The sequence below is a fragment of the Hibiscus syriacus genome, unplaced genomic scaffold, assembly GCF_006381635.1.
Source record: "Hibiscus syriacus cultivar Baekdansim isolate YM2019G1 unplaced genomic scaffold, ASM638163v2 tig00001799_pilon, whole genome shotgun sequence".
NCBI lineage: Eukaryota > Viridiplantae > Streptophyta > Magnoliopsida > Malvales > Malvaceae > Hibiscus > Hibiscus syriacus.
In genome coordinates, this window is record NW_024061890.1 from 69,234 (window position 1) to 88,964 (window position 19,731).

General features: G+C 32.3%; 2 protein-coding genes across 2 annotated transcripts; one reads left to right on the forward strand and one right to left on the reverse strand.

Annotated features, from left to right (window-relative positions):
* Positions 1 to 285: 285 nt before the first annotated feature.
* Positions 286 to 693, reverse strand: LOC120133879. Its single transcript, XM_039150376.1, has one exon. It carries the CDS (start codon positions 691 to 693, stop codon positions 286 to 288), a length of 408 nt encoding a protein of 135 aa, XP_039006307.1.
* A 14,975-nt stretch (positions 694 to 15,668) lies between these two features.
* LOC120134048 (pentatricopeptide repeat-containing protein At4g18975, chloroplastic-like) lies at positions 15,669 to 17,550 on the forward strand. Its single transcript, XM_039150532.1, has 6 exons — positions 15,669 to 15,860; positions 15,960 to 16,081; positions 16,178 to 16,274; positions 16,379 to 16,522; positions 16,768 to 16,980; positions 17,080 to 17,550. The coding sequence occupies exons 1-6, from the start codon at positions 15,792 to 15,794 to the stop codon at positions 17,272 to 17,274; spliced, it is 840 nt and encodes a 279-aa protein (XP_039006463.1). The 5' UTR covers positions 15,669 to 15,791; the 3' UTR covers positions 17,275 to 17,550.
* Positions 17,551 to 19,731: the final 2,181 nt, after the last annotated feature.

The following is a 19,731-nucleotide window of genomic DNA, read 5'->3' on the forward strand; positions in this document are numbered from 1 at the left end:
ATATTTAAATGATTTATAATCTACTATCCTTACATCAAAGATGTTTATACTTAAAATAATACCAACAGCATGAAATATTTGTATTCACCATATGGCAGAGGTAATTTTTTTAATGTGTGATTATGGTATCACGTTTTTTCCCGCCAATACTTCCTATATATGTATGATGTTGTGGAACTGGCCCTTATTTATGAAGTACATAACTATTGTAATAGTATTCTGATCAATAGTTACTGTCACGGTCAATAACGGGCCTAAGACGGGTAACTACCAGCATAAATGATGTTACGATTCCAAAAACCCAGTCAATCTAAGAATTAAATCTCGAACTCGACTCAAATCCCTTCCTTTAAGGGTCCTTCCATTGCCGGTACAGACCGAAAACGCCATCTCCCCATCAATTCTCCTCTCCACTATCACATGCGGCGGCACAAGTTCCCCTCTCTCGTCTTCTTCCTCCAAATCATCAGCTTCACTGTCGTAATAAAAATCAGTATTACGATGTCGACGACGCGAAGTATTAACGGGAAGCGAACTGGCGGCCATTTTCTTCTCGGACTTCTTGTAGTAGTTAAATGAAAGGTGTTCATTTTTAGATGACATGCAGTACCAATCATCAGCCTTCTCGTCATAATGACTGCCGAGGTCGGAAAATATAACCTCAGACTCTTGGAATTCTTCTTCTTTAGCCATGAAAGATTGAGATTAGATATAGACTGTAGTAATCTGGAAATGTATACAGTATACGAATAAGGGAATTACTTTATATATAGGAGAGAATATAAATCGTACTTAACACACCATCTATTTATTTAAACGGTGTTTGAGAAATGATGTCGCCATCTAAACGGTGTCTACATTCATTAGCTAATGAAATTATCATACTATTTTTAAGGGTAAATTACACTATTCTACGTTTAATTTTATTCTCTCTCTTATTTTATTTATTGTACTTTCAATTTTTCAATTTTCTCACTAAATCTTGGGATTGTTCCTGTTTTGATCACTATCAATTATTTTAGGCTTAAGAGTCATATTTTCCCCTGTACTAGACTCAATTTATCATTTTGCCCCTATCGTATTTTCGCATCAATTTAACCATTAAAGTTGTTTAATTGCATCATTCTATGTCTTTCCCCTAACTTGAAACTCTAAATTATAAAGCCTAAGTTAGGGTTTAGGGTTTAGTATTTATAATTTAGGGTTTTAAGTTAGAGATATGATATAGAATGATGTAATTGAGCAACTTCGATGGCTAAATTGATGTGAAAATACGATAGGGGCGAAAGAGATAATTTGGGTCTACTAGCAAAAGTTACCCTTTTGCCATTATTTTATTATTATTTTTATATGATGTGACATTTTTTATTATTATTTAATATAAAAATAATTTAAAATATAAAATCAAAACAGAAGGTGATCGAATGTTACCGTCGACAACCATAGATTGTGGTCTTTCGGTCCTAAACTTCATTGGTTGCTTTGCTTCAATACTTTGAGTCTGAATCCGACCACTATTTTATCAAAACTTTCTCTAAAGTCCACGAATTGGAGATCAAAAGTGAGGAAGTCGAAATGTTTCACTCGAGATTAACATATTTTTGGACATTTTCCGGTGAAACAACCACCAGATTCAAACTCAATGGATCGAGGCGGGCCGACTCACGAAATTTAAGATCGAACGACACCATCTACAGCGGTTGAGAACTACCGACAATAACTTTCGACCACTTTATGTTTTTATTTTATGTTTAGATCTATTTTTATATTAAATAATAAAAAATCACGCCATATGATAATAATAATGAAATAATTTATAACAATCAAAACAAAAATAATATAAAAATTAAGTGAATATATTAAAAATGAAATAAATAAAATATGAGAGAATATAATTAAATAAAGAGCGTGTATTTTACCGATTTTGAAAAGAGTAAAATACATCATTTCGTACTCACTTTAATTTAATTCTTCGATTTGTTTCGTTTTTCTCAATTCACGTATTAAATACTATTTTAATTAAAATAAAAATTATTTTTAATTATTCATTGGAGTAGATGTATAAAATATTTATTGTTTCAAGTATTAAGTGTTGCAACAGAAATTAAATTTAAGTACTTAGATAAAACAAAAAAATCAATATTAAATTGAACACTAAAACTATATATTAAATTAAATATTAATGATTATATTTAATTAAAATAAAAATTATTTTTAATTATTTATTGGAGTAGATGTATCAAATATTTATTGTTTCAAGTATTAAGTTGTGCAACAGAAATTAAATTTAAGTACTTAGATAAAACAAAAAAATCAATATTAAATCGAACACTAAAACTATATATCAAATTAAATATTAATGATTATATTTAATATAAAAAGTACTCCATAGTTCATATAAATATTAACTTAATTGGTGCTACGTACTTGGCCTAATAACTAATTTGAAGTTAGATATAAATTTAACATTAAAATCATATCAAATCAAATGATTTTAGCGATTAAGAGATTCATTGTCATTTCTTAAAGTTTCAGATTCGAATATCGCATATGTCAGAGATATGAACATTATTATTAATTGATTGAGAATCTTCCGACATATATTACATTATATTCCTTCTAAATTTATAAACAAGAATTATGCATCAAATGTTATTTGTTGCTTCCATCTAGAAAATGTATATAAATTCCCTATTGTAAATATGGTGTCATCTTCTTGACTACGCATTTAAATTGGAGAGAAAAGTATTTTTCTACCGTAATTGTGTCAACATAATCTCCCATAAAGAAAAATCTTACGAAATTTAATGTCTTTTAATTGACATTTATTAATAGTTTTTTTCTGAAAAAAAACAATTTGTATAAAAAAGTAAAAAATAAAGTTAATTTTTATTTTAAATTTTAATAATTATATATAAAATAAAATTTTAAATAAAATTTTAAATAAAATTTTCAATTAAAAATACCAATTCAATAGAAAATTCACCGTCATCCATCAGACCATCACTTTATATTAAGATTTTATATTTATCTACAACCTTTAAAAATTATTTATTATTCACAACCTTTTAGAAAATTTTACCATCTATATTTTTCCATCAATCAGCTGTTAAAAATTGAGATAAACATTATTTAATTTTAAAATTGGATTTTTAAAATTCATTCTTTATTTTTTGGACTATTTGTATAAATACCCTAAACTCTGATTTATTCTAAATAAGTCTCCAAAATAAAAAATAATAATATTTTTTTGGCGACAATGTGATTCAAACCTGCTCCAAAAACCCACCATTGAAGTTGAAATCTCTCCATCAAGCTAATTAATTTGATACATGATTAGAATAGATACATTTTATCTTAAATTAGAATTGAAATTAATTATATTATTTTTAAATATATATATATAAATTTAAAATTAACTAAAAATATTAAATTTATAAAAAATGTAATTCATATTGTAAAAGATAATGAAAAAATAATTAGGACATACATATATTAATTATAATTTATTTAAATTTTTTTACTGAAATCAGACTACAGTAACCAGAAAATTCCATTGACATGTTGGATTGATCTATATTAATATATTTTAATTAATTTAGTAAAATGACAAAGGAATAACATGTTGGAACATATAAATCATTCAAACATAATAATATAAAAATATGAAATAATAAATAAGAATTATAATAATATTAAACTTATTTATAAATTATATTTTCTCACCACCAATATTACAATGTACCTATAAGAAGTCATTTATTAGAAAAAATATCTTTTTATTCTTTCCATGTAGTATGATATTTTTACTATGTGTGTTTCTTTGTTTTTTTTTCATTAGGCCAAACAGAGAAATTAATTCGTCCAATAGGTTACTTATGAATTTATTTTGCAATAGATGACAATTGTTACAATGAAAGACAAACTGATCACATCGCCTTGACGAATTTATCTAAGAAATATTTTAATAATCCTAGGTCAGTGGGCCTCATATGAGACAATATTATATATTTTAAGAGACTCGTCATATCAACGTGACATATTTTATAGATTATATATTTTAAAATCAATAAATAATTTAAAATTTAAAAATAATTAAAAATCCAAGGTGACGAGTTACCCTGTAATTTAAAAAACTAGTCATTTGTAGCCGTTGGGCAATAAGAAATAACAATAGTCAGATTCCAACGAGCATATTGAAACTCGTCACCTCGACGTGACGAGTTTCATGGAATTTTTGAAAAATATAGTCATTTATAACTGTTGAAATTGATGTTATAAATAGATATTTGAGGTTTATGATTTTTATTATTTATTCTTAAGAAACAAAATTGAGAAAAATTTTTTTTTTTTTTGAAGAATTCCTTAAAATGTTTACTTGAGATTAAATGGTAGGTTTAGATGATGTCCATATGTTGAGTTAATCGATCGACGAAATAGCCACGAGGGGGTGAATTGGTAATTAAAATTTTGGTAGAAGCTTTTGCAGAAAATAGAAAATAATTGCACAGCGATTTAAAGTGGTTCGACTTTCTCAACCAAAGTCTACGTCCACTACCTTAGCTATCCACACTAAGGATTTTCCAACAAATTCACTAATTTTTTCTTTCTTTTGAGGACAAAGAGTAACCTTACAACTCCCTCAAGAACTATACCCCAAATTCTCGAGAACACTCTCTCCCAAAGAAAAATACACAATTTTGCAAACTTACAGAAAAACCTCACAAGGTAAGATGTTTGCACAATTCTAGAACAAAGAAAGAACACTAAAAAATGAATACAATTGAGCACAATAAGTGTTCTTGAAAGCAAAATGAATATTGAATGAAAATTTGGCGTGAATTGCTCAAACTTGAGGTTTGACGCTTTCTCTTTGATTCTCTAGCTTCTCTTCTTGATTGTTGTTGATCAATGGCTCCTAAGCTTGTTTAAATACACCTTGAATCACTTCTGAACGTTGGGGGATCATTGGTGAAGTCAATAGAGCAGTTATTATGTGAAAACAATTAAATAAAACAGTTGGGAGCGTGTGTGCATCGGTGCACCATCAGGGTGTATCGGTACACTATGTGTAAAATTCAAATATTTCGACCATTATAAGACTTAGTGCATTGGTACACTAGGGGTGCATCGGTACACTAATTACATTCGATGTTTCAAAAGAGCCAGGAGTGCATCGATGCATGGACTGTGCATCGCTACATAAAATACATTTCGATGTTTCATTAAATTTAAGAGTGCATCGATGCATGGCTGTACATCGGTACACAAAATGCATTCGAAATAGGGAGTGCATCGATACATCACGGAGTGCATCGGTACATCCCTTCATAAAATTGATTTTTGGCTCGATTATGGTTCAAAATACTTTTTTAAAAACTGTTTCAAAAATATTTTAAGTTTAAAACACAATTTTACACTTTAGTAAGGATTGAAATTGACCTTAGAAAAATGTGGAGTAATATTTTGATATTCGATTAATTTAATCGAATATATTTTGAAAAAGATTGTAAAATCTTAAAATTCATTTATACTTAATTTGTTATATCGAAAGATCAAAATGTTTTCAATAATCTCCCCTTTTTGATATAACAAAACATTTGAGTAATTTTAAGATTTTCTTTTAAAAAATCATTTTTGAAATCATTTTTGAAAAATTACTCCCCCTTACTATATTCTCCCCCTTTTTGTTAAATCAAAAATACTCTATAAAATGTTTTGTTCAAAACAAGAATTTGAAGATTTAGCCAATTGATTTTAAATAAATATAGCTTAAGCTGCTAAGATCACAATCAAAAGAAATGTTAGCTATTAGTTTCATAAATAAATATTCATAGATAATGTGTAATGGTAAATTGGTCATATTCTAAATGATGTAAATGATGCAAAAATTAATAAACAATAAGTCTAAAAATTCAACCAATACCAAGTATTCAAGTTAAACATCCAACATCCAAAACAAATTCAAACATCCAAACATATCAATCTAAAAACATTCAAATGTTTTAACAATGAGTCCTAAGTTCGATCCAAGAAAATAAAGCAATCGAAGTTCAAGCATCCGTAGGAGGATCAGAAGGAGATAGATGTGCCATATATTAGCCACATCTCATGTAAGTGCATCGAGTCTATCGTCTATAGCATTGAATCGATTATTCATTGCTTCGCGTGTAGCTCGAATCGCTTGGTGATTCTCCAAATGTTAAGTCCCCATAGCAGTCAAGTGGGACTCTAATAATGCAAACCTCATATCCAATGTCTCCATGAATGATCTAAAGTAAGGAGCCATCGAACTCTCTTACTGTTCCGGCTCTTCCTCGGGTATGTGATCATCGATATCTTGAAATAACTCTTGAAGTTCTGGATCATCGTCCAGTGCCGGTGCCGGAGGAGCTCGTAAAGAGCTAGCTCCCGGTGTTTTCTCAGTGGTTCGAACCCATTGGTCACATTCATTCTTCCATCCCGATTTCTTTAAAAATGTGAGATTTAATTGGTTCTGGAGAGGGATGGGAATATCAACTGAAACCTTAAGCCTGAGTTTGATAAACAGGTTACTGAGGAGACAGCCGTAAACTAAAGTTTCTACCTTTTTGGATGGGACAATGTTTACGGTATCTACCAGCTCACCAAAAATACTCTGTGGCAAATTTATTTTCTTGTTATGTTGGATACAATGTATCCACCATAAATCTATGACCCTAAAAGAAGAGTACCTACCTCCGGATTGTCTAAACCACCAAGAAATCATCAAGTGAAGGAATCGCTCGTGATGAGTTCTTAAGGTACTTACACTATCATTAGCTTTATAGGGTGTAGCCACAATATCTATTTTATTATAAATCCCCATGTTATTTAAACCAAAGGTATTAGCTATTGTGTCCAAGTCGATATAAATGAATTCACCTAAGAGATAGGATCGAATTCCTACAATTTCGGTTTGACGTTCGTTTTGAACACATGCCGTATTGGAGTAGAAAATGCGGACTAATTGGTGATAAACAATGGGATGAATTTGACGCATTTTATCAAACTTCCAGGAATGGAGGATAGAAAGATATTTGAAGTTCATATCGACCATTGCTTGAATAGAGGGAATACGTTCTTCCCGGATTTTGTATGATTGGAAAGAATTAATGAACCAATGTTATAGTTCTTCTCGACGACAACCATGTTGGTTGAAGCAAGAATTAAGAATGGTTAATTTGGGTTCGTTTGGATTCGGATTTTGAGGTGAAGGTAGAATAGGAGGTCGGTTTTAACTCGAACGACTCGATAACGACCTAGGGCATTTAGGATTAGACATGGTTTAAGAAATCAGAATAGGATAGATAACCTTAAAAATCAGATTTTGTGAGAATGTGATGTTGTTTGCACGAATATAATGAATGTAGCAGGTTTAGGAGTTGAAAATCGAGTGGATTTTGACTTGAAATCGTTGATTTGAAGCAATAGAGAGATTTGGAGAAGAGAGGGGCGTACGACAACAAGAGGTGTTTTAGTTTGGGTTTTGAGAAAATAAGAAATTTTAAGGATTTAAGCCTAAAACCCGACGTGTGTATCGATGCATAGCAGAGTGCATCGATGCACATTCAAGGAATGCATCGATGCACCTTCATGGTGTATCGATGCATATTCAAAGGATGCATCAGTACACTCTTTAGTGTATCGATGCATGTTGCACAAAAATGTCAAAAATCTATTTTAAACACTTAAAATGCTAAATTAATTAGCTCTAGGGGTATAGACAACTCAAAGATAAAAAATTAACAATGTTCAATCAAATAAAACTATCCTTAAATTTTAATTGAACATACAATTAATTTTCACTAAAGATCATAAACTCCTCCTAACTATTAGCAAAGAATGCAATTAAAAGTGTTATTTTTATAAGCATTTTTCATTTCTAAAAAGTGCTAAAATTATTTTAAACACTAAGTGAAGATAGGTCAGTTAAACCTAATTCTCTCATAAGTGTCCAAAATCTTTCTTTATCTAAAGGTTTTGTAAAAATATCCGCTAATTAGTGCAAAGTATCAAAAAATTCTATAACTGCATCTTCTTTAGCGACGTGATCTTTAATGAAATGATGTCTAATTTCAATGTGCTTAGTTCTAGAGTATTGGATGAGAATTTTAGTGAGACAAATCGCACTAGTATTGTCACACTTGATAGATATGGTACTAACTTCAATTCCTTAATCTAAAAGTTGTTGTTTCATCCATAAAACTTGTGCACAACAACTACCGGCTGAAATGTATTCCGCTTCAGTGGTAGATAATGCAACACAATTTTGTTTATTTGAAAACCATGAAATCAACATATTTCCTAGGAATTGACAAGTATCGGAGGTGCTTTTCCTATCTATTTTGCATCCTCCATAATTCGCATCAGAGAAGGCATGCAAACTAAAGCTAGAGTGTCTAGGATACCAAAGTCCTAAACTAGGAGTGTCCTTAAGGTATCTAAAGATTCTCTTAACGGCTAGTAAATGTGATTCCTTAGGGCATGATTGAAACCTAGCACATAAGCAAACACTAAACATAAAGTCCAGTCTACTTGCGGTTAGATAAAGCAAAGAGCCAATCATTGACCTATATAATTTAACATCCACACATTTACCTCCTTCATCTTTTTCAAGCTTTGTTGATGAGCTCATTGGAGTGGCATGAGGTTTCCCATTTTCCAATCCAAATTTCTTGAGCATATGCTTGACGTATTTTACTTGATTGATGAAGATGCCATCTTTTATTTTCTTGATTTGGAGTCCCAAGAAAAATGAGAGCTCCCCCATCATGCTCATCTCGAATTCACTCTGCATTAACTTAGAAAAATCTTGGAAAAGAGCATCATAAGTAGAACCAAATATTATATCATCAACATAAATTTGAACTACTAATAAATCTTTACCTTTATGCTTTAAAAACAATGTAGTGTCAACATTCCATTTTGAAAAACCTTTTTAAATTAAAAAATTTGACAATCTTTCTTACCAAGCTCTAGGAGCTTGTTTTAAACCATAAAGCGCTTTTGTCAATTTAAAAACATGATCTGAAAATTTTGAATCTTCAAAACCTGGAGGTTGTTCCACGTACACTTCTTCTTTTATAAAACCATTTAAAATGCACTTTTAACATCCATTTGATATAATTTAAATTCATGAAAGCATGCAAATGCCAATAACATTCTTATTACTTCCATCCTAGATACGAGATCGTATGTTTCATCATAGTCTATGCCCTCTTCTTGAGTATAGCCTTGAGCAACAAGTCTTTCCTTGTTTCTCACTATATTACCACTTTCATCAAGCTTATTCATAAATACCCATCTAGTACCTACAATAGATTTATTACTAAGCCTTTTAACTAATGCCCATACTTTACTTCTCTCAAATTGATTTAATTATTTTTGCATAGCCATAATCTATTTTTCATCATCTAATACTTCTTTGATATTCTTAGGCTCTATGCATAAAATAAATGCAACATAATTACATATATTTCTAAGAGAAGATCGAGTTGTTACCCCTTTGGATGGATCACCTATAATTTCACCATCCTTGACATAGTTGTATTCTCTTGGGTAAGAGACTTCCCTTTCTTCAATGGTTGGATTCTCGAGAATATCACGAGTTTCCGTATCTTTCATTTCTTCCTTTGATGATGATTCTCCAACGTCATGTCTAACGTCATTTGCGTTTACAATGCCTACATCATCATTCATACAAGAATCATTCCTCGGAAGGGGATTATCATCGAAAACAACATGTATTGACTCTTCTACCACTAAATTTCTTTTACTAAATACCGATAAGCTTTAGAATTTAAGGAATAACCCAGAAAAATTCTTCATCACTTTTAGCATCAAATTTGCCAAGATTTTCTTTACCGTTGTTTACAACAAAACATTTACATCCAAAAAGATAAAAATAACTAATGTTAGGCTTTTTATTTTTGAAAAGTTCATATGGAGTTTTCTTTAAAATTGGCATAATCATTAGTTGATTAATAACATAACAAGCGGTATTTGTGGCTTCCGCCCAAAAATATTTTGGCAAATTGTTTTTACAAAGCATGGTTCTAACCATTTCTTCTAAAGTTCGATTTTTCCTCTCAACAAGTCCATTTTGTTGAGGGGTTATAGGTGATGAAAAATTATGGCTAATACTATTAGAATTACAAAAACCAGTAAATCCAAGATTTTCAAATTCAGTACCATGATCACTCCTAACACTAGTTATGGAGTAACCTTTTTTCGTTTTGGATTACTTTTAAAACATAATGAATTTTTCTAATGCTTCATCTTTAATACTTAAAAATAGAACCCAAGTATATCTAGAATAGTCATCTACCAATACAAAGCAATATTGTTTTCCACCCAAGCTAACAGTCCTAATTGGCCCAAAAAGATCTATTGGGATCAATTGTAATATTCTACTAGTTGATACATCATTAATGGACTTAAAGGAAGCTCTTCTATGTTTTCCTTTAGCACATGCATCACATATTTTTTCATTATCAAATTTTAGCTTTGACAACCCTCTTACTAAATCTCTTTGAATTAGTCTTTGTAAAATACGCATGCTAGTATGTCCTAGTCTCCTATGTCATAACCAACTATCATGTTCATCCTTAGCAACTAGGCACAAGTTAGTCATATTTATTATATTTAAATGCACCATGTAAATGTTTCCTATTCTATGACCAACAAGCATAATCCGATTAGATGCAATGTCAATGACTTTACAACCATTAGTTTCAAACATTACATTGTATCCCTTATCGCATAATTGACTAATACTCAATAGATTATGCTTTAATCCATTCACATATAACACATTTTTAATTTGTATGGAAGATGTATTACCTATAGTACATATACCTTGAATGTGACCTTTTGAATTATCACCAAAAAGTCACATCTCCTCTATTTTTGTCGTTTAGCTCTATGAACCGGCTCTTGTCTCTGGTCATGTGTCTTAAGCATCCAGTATCAAGGTACCACGAGTTTGAATTTATTTCCCGTGCCTTGTAGCAATGCTCCTTTTCCTGAGAGCTTTCCCCGATGACCATCAAGCAGAAGTTTGCTACTTCTTGTTCCTCTTCATGGAACCTTCATCATCGCTCCATGTAGCCACGTGAAACTTGTGTTTTTTCTTCGATTGACCCTTATTCTTCAATTGTGTACAATCGTATTTGACATGACCTGACTTTTTGTACTCGTAGCAAATAATAGGGTATTTCTCATTCGGTTCATTTTTTAAGCCTTCATTTCATTTGAATTTTCTTCCTTCTGTTGGGCTTCATTAATTTTCTGAACCGTTTGGCAAATAATTCTATTTCCTCGTCATCGTCATCTTTATTCGAATCACTCTCATCTTTTGTGGATTTGAGAGCAACTCTCACACTCTTCTTTTTCTCATTCTCCTTCTTTTTATCGTTAATCTTCTCGAAGTCTACCTTATCTTAAAGCATCATTTCATGAGTGAGGAGAGAACCAATTAACTCTTTGAGAGTTAAAGACTTTAAGTTTTTAGCCTGGATGATTGTCGTTTTCTTTGATTGCCAAGCTTTTGGAAGAGAGTAAACTAACTTCATCACAAGCTTCTCGTTTGGAATGATCTCTCCATATGATTTGAGACCATTAACAATCGTGGAAAATCTATCCGTCATAGCTTTGATATCTTCATCCGATTTCATCCTGAAATTTTCATAGCTATGAGTTAGAAGACTAATTTTAGATTCTTTTACCTCGTCTGTGCCTTCATGAGTGACTTATATTTTATCCTATATCTCCTTGGTGGTTGTACAATATGAAACACTTTCATATTCAACTGGTTCAAGAGCACAAAAAATAATATGGATAGCCTTATAGTTGAGCTGGAACATTCTTGTCTCTACTTCACTCCACAATCTTGAATGAGTGGAAGGAATGAAGTATCTGTCTTCTATGATATTCCATGCTCCCATATCATTTTCTTGAATGAAGTATCTCATTATATTCTTCCAATAAGCATAATTAGCTCCATTGAAGAAATGAGGTTTGTTGACAGACATTGAATCAAGACCAAGGTCAAAGTTTGAAGTGGATGCCATTGATGACTTGAATATCAATATAGCTCTTCCCGAATTGACTCAAGAGGCGATTAAACCTTCAAATGAGTTAGGCTATGATACCAATTGTTGAGTTAATCGATCGAAGAAATAACCAAGATGGAGTGAATTGACAATTAAAATTTTTTGGTGGAAGCTTTTGCAGAAAATAGAAAATAATTGCACAATGATTTAGAGTGGTTTGACTTTCTCAACCAAAGTCTACGTCCACTACCTTAGCTATCTACACTAAGGATTTTCCAATAAATTCACTAATTTGTTCTTTCTTTTCACGATAAAGAGTAACCTTACAACTCCCTCAAGAATTATACCCCAAATTCTTGAGAACACTCTCTCCCAAAGAGAAATACACAAATTTGCAAACTTACAGAAAAATCTCACAAAGTAAGATGTTTGCACAATTCTAGAACAAATAAAGAACACTAAAAATGAATACAATTGAGCACAATAAGTGTTCTTGAAAGCAAAATGAATATTGAATGAAAATTTGGCTTGAAGTACTCAAACTTGAGGTTTGATGCTTTCTATTTGATTCTCTAGCTTTTCTTCTTGATTGTTGTTGATCAGTGGCTCCTAAGTTTATTTAAATACACCTTGAATCACTTTTGAATGTTGGGGATCATTGATGAAGTCAATAGAGCCGTTATTGTGTGAAAATAATTAAATAAAACAGTTGGGAGTGTGTGTGCATCAGTACACCATCAGGGTGCATCGGTACACTATGTGTAAAATTCAAATATTTCGACTGTTATAAGGCTTAGTGCATCAGTGCACTAGGGGTGCATTGGTATACTAATTACATTCGATGTTTCAAAAGAACCAGGAGTGCATCGATGCATGGTTTGTGCATCGGTACATAAAATGCATTCGATGTTTCATTAAATTCAAGATTGCATCGATGCATGGCTGTGCATCGGTACACAAAATGCATTCGAAATAGAGAGTGCATTAATACATCACGGAATGCATCGGTACATCCCTTCATAATATTGATTTTTGGCTCGATTAAGTTTCGAAATACTTTGTAAAAACTGTTTCAAAATATTTTAAGTTTTAAACACAATTTTACACTTTAGTAAGGATTGAAATTGACCTTAGAAAAACGTGGAGTAATATTTATATATTCGATTAATTTCATCGAATATATTTTGAAAAAGATTGTAAAATCTTAAAATTCATTTATACTTAATTTGTTATATCGAAACATCAAAATGTTTTCAACATCATATCTCGTCGCTCGAACTCACTCCGAAAGAAGAACGAGACATTCGATAACGAGGAATGACACTTAGAGATTCGCATCAGCGGATTATTATATATTTACAACAATCTGGGCTGTATCCAATCACATTTCTACCTAATTTTAAGGTGAACCTGACATTGATTTGGGCTCTAAAACACATACTTTCCATTTTTCGCGTGGTGAAGCGACGATTATGTTCCGGTTAATGGTGTGACATCAGTGAGGCACAATGATTTCAACCGATTCGCTATTGTTCAGACAGTTTTGGGAAAGATTTTACCGCCAGAGATCTTAGAAGGGTACCAGATACAAATAACTTGGTTAGAGTTCGAATTTAATGTGATTAACGACTCTACCGAGAAAGAGGTTATATTTTCATCCCAAACGTATCTTCTCTAATTGATTGCAGGATATCGTTATCGGATAAATCCAGTAATTTTGCGCACATTCAGTATCTTTCGATATTAAATAATTTTACTTAATGTCGCAATACTAGTTGGGGCTCGACCATTTTTTGCATTTTTATACTGGGACTCTACAAGGCTACAATCGTCGAAAGAGGTCAAAAAGTTGATGTTTCCAGTTGTATAGTCTTGCTACAGTCTTAGGCATTGAACCAATCCTTTTTTTATACTAATTACATCATCCGCTGTTGAGTTTCCTTTGGCTACAAGGTAATTTTTTAGTTTTATTTTTTTGGTAAATTTTGAAATTTATTTTTAACTTTTTTAAATTTTTTATTATATTATTTAGGTGAAAACATAAAATTATCGAGACCAAGTTGTCGGGTGCAAATAAAAATGATATACGAATGAAGATCGATATCGACGGTTGACATGTGGTAAATATTATTTTAGTAATTACTTATTTTTTTATTTATACTAACTTTTATAATTAATGTTTATAGTTTTCTTGGATTCTGTATTGTGACGATGAGATCCGGAGTTGTGGTGTGCCATTTCGTCTTTGTTACACTTTGCAATTGTTGAGATGAACGCCGCAGATAGAGTGTTTTAACAGCTTGAATCTCATCAACCAAATCCTACGTAAATATTTGATATGGACACGCTCCATAGAATTGATACGCGTGGGAAGCATAAAGAGAATTAGTCGAGGAAGCATGTTGTATACATTCAACAACGGAGGGTGATATTTATCTGTCCCTATACATTTCGAAATTACAACTACTGACTTTGATTTTGACATTTCTCTGTACCTATGAAATTATGAAGTAAATGAGAAATCATATTTAACAACACCGGAAGAGAGGGAATAGAGGGAAGAAATGAAGGCCAAGTTCGCAAAGGGCAAAAAAGTGTCACAATCGACATATTCGTCTTCTGTAGAGCATTTTGCATCTCATACCAATTATTGGTTTTATCCTCCATATCACGCTTCAATGGAGAGTCAACTGAATTGGGTTGGAAGTTCATGGGATGCAATGCAAATCACTCAAACATCTTCAACAGAACATGTGGGTGAGGGTGAATTGGATCATATTATATATGGTTAACAAGGTACTGATTTCGGTTGCAAAGTTAAGTCAATAACAACAATGACAGCATCAAATACCTTAAGTACTCCATCATTGTATTTCGAAGGTGGATCTCAAAGTGGAGTGATGTTTAGTACACCTCCTGTTGAAAAAAAAATGAAGAAGAAGACAATCAAAGTGGATGAACACGAAGTATTCGACAAACCCAACTCCAATATCATTCGACCACTCCTTCTGCATCGTCAAGAATTACGAAAATATAAATAAATATTATTATGTATTGTCTTAATTTTTAATAACTTTTATTATTATTATTTTGTAATAAACTTATTTTATATGCACTAAACAATTTTTAAAAGTATTCTTTTAATTTAAATTTGACAAAACTCATCACGTCGAAGTGACGAGTTTCAACGGTTAAATTTTTTAAAATTCAAAAAGTGCCCATTGTCCAACGATGCATTTTTTAGATTAAATTCTAAGGTAACTCATCATCTGGATGTGACGATTCCCAATGTTTTTTTTTTATTTTTTTACAAATTATTTACTAAATTTTAAAAAAGTTACTACCCGTAAGACTTGTCACGTGACGAGTCTCATGAAAAATAATATAATATTGACCCATGTGGGACCACTGACTTGGGACAATAAAAAATATTTCTTGAGCAAACTCAGACGAGTTTATCCTTCATTGTAGCAATTGCCGCAAAATAAATTCTTAAGTGGCATATTGAGCCAATTAATTTCTCTCTGGTCTAATGGGCCAAAAAACCGTGTTTCTTTAGCCCATACTTTTCAACTCCATTGAGGCCCAATAGTTCTCAAAATACAGTTCATGTGTGATACTCGTTTCAATCTTTTTACCTCCATCTTGGCATGAAACATGGTTTTCTCCTTTTCTCTGACCAAAAAATTCGAATTGGGTTCTTTTGAATAAAGAAGAATGAAATCAATGGCTTTTAGCTGTATCCATTCAAGAAGTTATCCGTTATCCGATTTGCCCAAAATCAAGGTTGATAAATTGAAATTCCAAGCTATCATTTTTTCCAGGCTGCCATCTTGAGTTTACCCAATATTTCTATTGAAAAAGGCTGAAATTTTTGTTTTTCAGTTTAAAAGAAACGAAGTGACTTTTTCATTGGTTCCTGGGTTGTCAATTTGCAGAATTCCCTGCGGTAAATGTTCCCAGAAGATGGTTGAGCAATCACTGAGCATTTCCAGAGCTGCCGAGAAGTAGGTTTTATTTAAAAAATTGAAATCAATATATCAAAATATTGAATATTAATATTTAAATTAGAAGCCCAAACTTATAAAATTTTCAGTATGCAGGAAACCAGTGAAGAAGGTGGGGAAGAACGAGCATCACTTGTGGAAGAAAAGAGATTCAGCTGGCTCTAGACAAAAGGCACTCAATCTTGTTAGAATTGTAAGTTTAATTTTCTCTTCTTTGACTTCTGTTTTTTAGCTCTACTATATATTCTAGAATCTCAAGATAGAGCTATGCACTGATTGTATTTGTAAAATAAGCAGATTTCTCAACTTCCCGATGAAAAGGAGATTGTTTATGGAGCATTGGACAAATGGGTAGCTTGGGAGATCGAGTTTCCATTGATTGCAGCTGCCAAGGCTTTACGAATTTTGAGGAAGAGGAGCCAATGGCTGCGTGTTATTCAAGTATGTTGGTATCACTGCTTTGTGAAGCTTTATTTGTTCAGTAATTTTCCATTACCTTCTAGTTTGTTTGGTGGTTCAAAGCTAAAAATGTGGAGCCTTTGTTATATATTTGGTCATGTACACATTAATGCTGAATGATCATTTGGTGTGCTTCTACTTATCAACCTGTTAGTTCATGATGCTGTTTTATTTACATTGTAATTGCTGCTTCGGTTATGTTCACTAGTGGACTCACTGATACTCAGGTGGCGAAGTGGATGTTGAGCAAAGGCCAAGGAGCTACGATGGGAACATATGATGCCCTTCTACTTGCATTTGATATGGATAGCAGAGTGGATGAGGCTGAATCATTGTGGAACATGATTTTGCATACACACACCCGTTCTATCTCAAAGCAATTGTTTTCTAGGATGATCTCTTTATTTGATCATCATGACATGCATGATAAGATAATAGAGGTATGCCATACAAAACCAGTTCTGCTAACTGTTCTTGAGAATTCATACCAAATAAATCAAAACTATGTTGGTTCTAAGTTATTAGTGTTCATTGCAAAGGTATTTGCAGACATGGAGGAATTACGTGTCAGACCAGATGAAAACTCAATCAGGAAAGTAGCCCGTGCTTTTAAGAAACTTGGCCAAGAAGACAAGCAGAAGTTGGTTCTTAGACGATACGTGAGTAAATGGAAGTTCATCCACTTTAATGGTGAACGGGTTAGAGTCAAAAGATATACATCAGATGAAGATTGACGTTCAAGTGAGTGAATGCCATTCTCTTGGCATCAATGACATAATTCAAGCTTGTGTCTACTCTGTTGGACCTTGCCAATCAGGAATGTGGAACTATGGTTGCAGCAACAAGGCACCTTATTCGCTTCCCTCAGATAGAAGTGCCAAGTTTAATATTATTTGAATGGTTCATTTCTGGTGGGTTGTTCCCTGTATATAACCTTGCTTGTATGTTAAATCCTCTTAAAATTATCTGGGGATATATACAGATGGAGAGCCAAAAAGTGTTTTAGCTGTTATTCTAGGACATTGTTCCTTCTTTTGAGATCTTTTTCCTCGTAAGAATGTTATGTCTTAATATCATCAATGATTCATTTGAAATATATAGTATTAGAATGGGTTTCTCCACTATTTTGATTTCTGGAGCAATTAGATACTCTTTGAATGGCTTCATCTCCATGTTCCAAGAATGATATACAATGAACATATAACTGCTATAGCCGCCTGCAATGTCAGTGTGCAAATGGTCGACGATGGTGTCAAAGGTAAGCCATTATGGTCAGGGACTCCTGGTGGCGGTTCGACCTGAAATATATACTTCACTGCTGCATCTGGATGAATGAATACCATAACAAGAAAAATACTAGTACTTATTTAGAATTAGAAATGCATTAGAGATTCGAACTGTCCAAAGATGCTGCAACCGATCCCTTGCTTGAAGTCTTCCCAACTCGACATCCAGAGTTTTAATTAAGTTGTTCAGAAGACAGATCAATAAACGCAAGAAAACAACATTTAGCTTAAATTCATGTGATTATTATATGCTAAACATTTGGCTTAATTGAGTTGTTCAGAAGACAGACCCCTTTCTTTTCTTTCAAATTTATATCCAACTTATTTAGAATTTGGATTATTTCATATCAACTTAATTCAAATTGGATTTCAACATTGTACTCAGTTTTTCTTCTCTTCCAATTATTAAAGGCTACCCATTCATATTCCTATCCTCGATTGATCAACGATGAGAGCATTTAGAAAAACTCTGTAAAACCGAGGGCGAAGGTCAACATCGAGCCAGCTAGAACAATACTGATGAGTAAGCACCAGTGCATTGCCTGAAAGACTTGTGTTACTCGACTTGACTTGGTCTCTAGTACCCACTCAACATTCATGACTTGTTTTCCTGTGACTCAGGTACTGCATTTAATGAATTTTGTTGAAAATTGAAGACGATCAAAAGTAAACCCAAAATTAAATAGGGAAGCCGAAATGTACTTAGACATATTTATACGAACCGGACCACAACCAAGTCCATGGAGTTAGTGTAATTGGCATGTGCTTAGGTTTCCGTTTTTCTTCAGTGAACCAACTTGATGATGAGACGTTGAGATTTTTGGAAATTGTCTTCCAAACCATACATCAAAATATACAGATTTGAACTGATCTTAGATATCAATATCATTAATTTTATCCAAATTCTATTGACAAACAGCGTCTATAAAAATTTGGCTGAAAGAGAATTTGGATTCAATCACCAGAATCTTTCCCTCTTACTTGAATGATCGAACGTGTAAAAGAAACGTGAATGAAGAAAAAGCCAATGAAACGACTTAATTCGAGTTGAAGGATGCGCACATCACAACAGAAATGTGAACGAAAAAAAGAGCAATGGAACAACTTAATTGTTGTTGATGTGCCCATCATTATTCACCGGCGCTGATATACTATTGATTAGGCCAGTAATTAACATTGACTGATGGGGATATATTAGGGCCATGACTGCAATAATATCTCCATTTTAGCAATCTATCAGCATCATCACTAAAAGGGTTTAGGTCCTTTAGAAAAAGGTAAAAGCTTCGATCTAATGTATTGATGGAAATTAATCCATCAATAACAGTGACCAGCGTCATTTTTCTGTCAAATAAATTATCTTTAATTTCAAGAAATAATATAGGTAGAATAGTAAGAAGAATGGTCGATCCACAAGTACTCTGAAAATATCTGTTTCTAATTTGATTTGATTCTAACCAAGAAACTTATAAAAACAAATGATAAAAAGGAGTTTTGGAATAATCAATTAAACTAAAATTAAAAAACTAAAGCGATAAAAGTAAATTGTAGAAAAGATAATCAATGAAAGATGACCTCCAGCTTTGCTTTGCCTCAATCATGTCTCGATCACTGAAATATATTTTACCTTAAATACTTTCTGGTTACAGGTTACATTTAGGGATGGGCATGGGTCGGGTTTTGGCCGAAACCTGAGCCGACCCAAAAATTTTATATCCTTCACCCGACCCGACTCGAAAAATATATACCCTACACCCGACCCGAACCCGACTTTTTGAGATAAAATCCGAACCCGACCCAACCCGAAATAATAAAAATATTATTTTATTGAATAAAACGGTGATTTAAATGAAAAAAATAATATATAAAGGGGTATTATTGTAATTATTGTTAAATATATAAGGT

Bases quoted from the DNA above. Each gene is read 5' to 3' on its own strand.
- LOC120133879 (XM_039150376.1), bottom strand. From the start codon at position 693: ATGGCTAAAGAAGAAGAATTCCAAGAGTCTGAGGTTATATTTTCCGAC.
- LOC120134048 (XM_039150532.1), top strand. From the start codon at position 15,792: ATGAAATCAATGGCTTTTAGCTGTATCCATTCAAGAAGTTATCCGTTA. The intron at 16,523-16,767 runs GTATGTTGGTAT...ACTGATACTCAG, and splicing joins AATGGCTGCGTGTTATTCAA to GTGGCGAAGTGGATGTTGAG. The intron at 16,981-17,079 runs GTATGCCATACA...TTCATTGCAAAG, and splicing joins TGCATGATAAGATAATAGAG to GTATTTGCAGACATGGAGGA.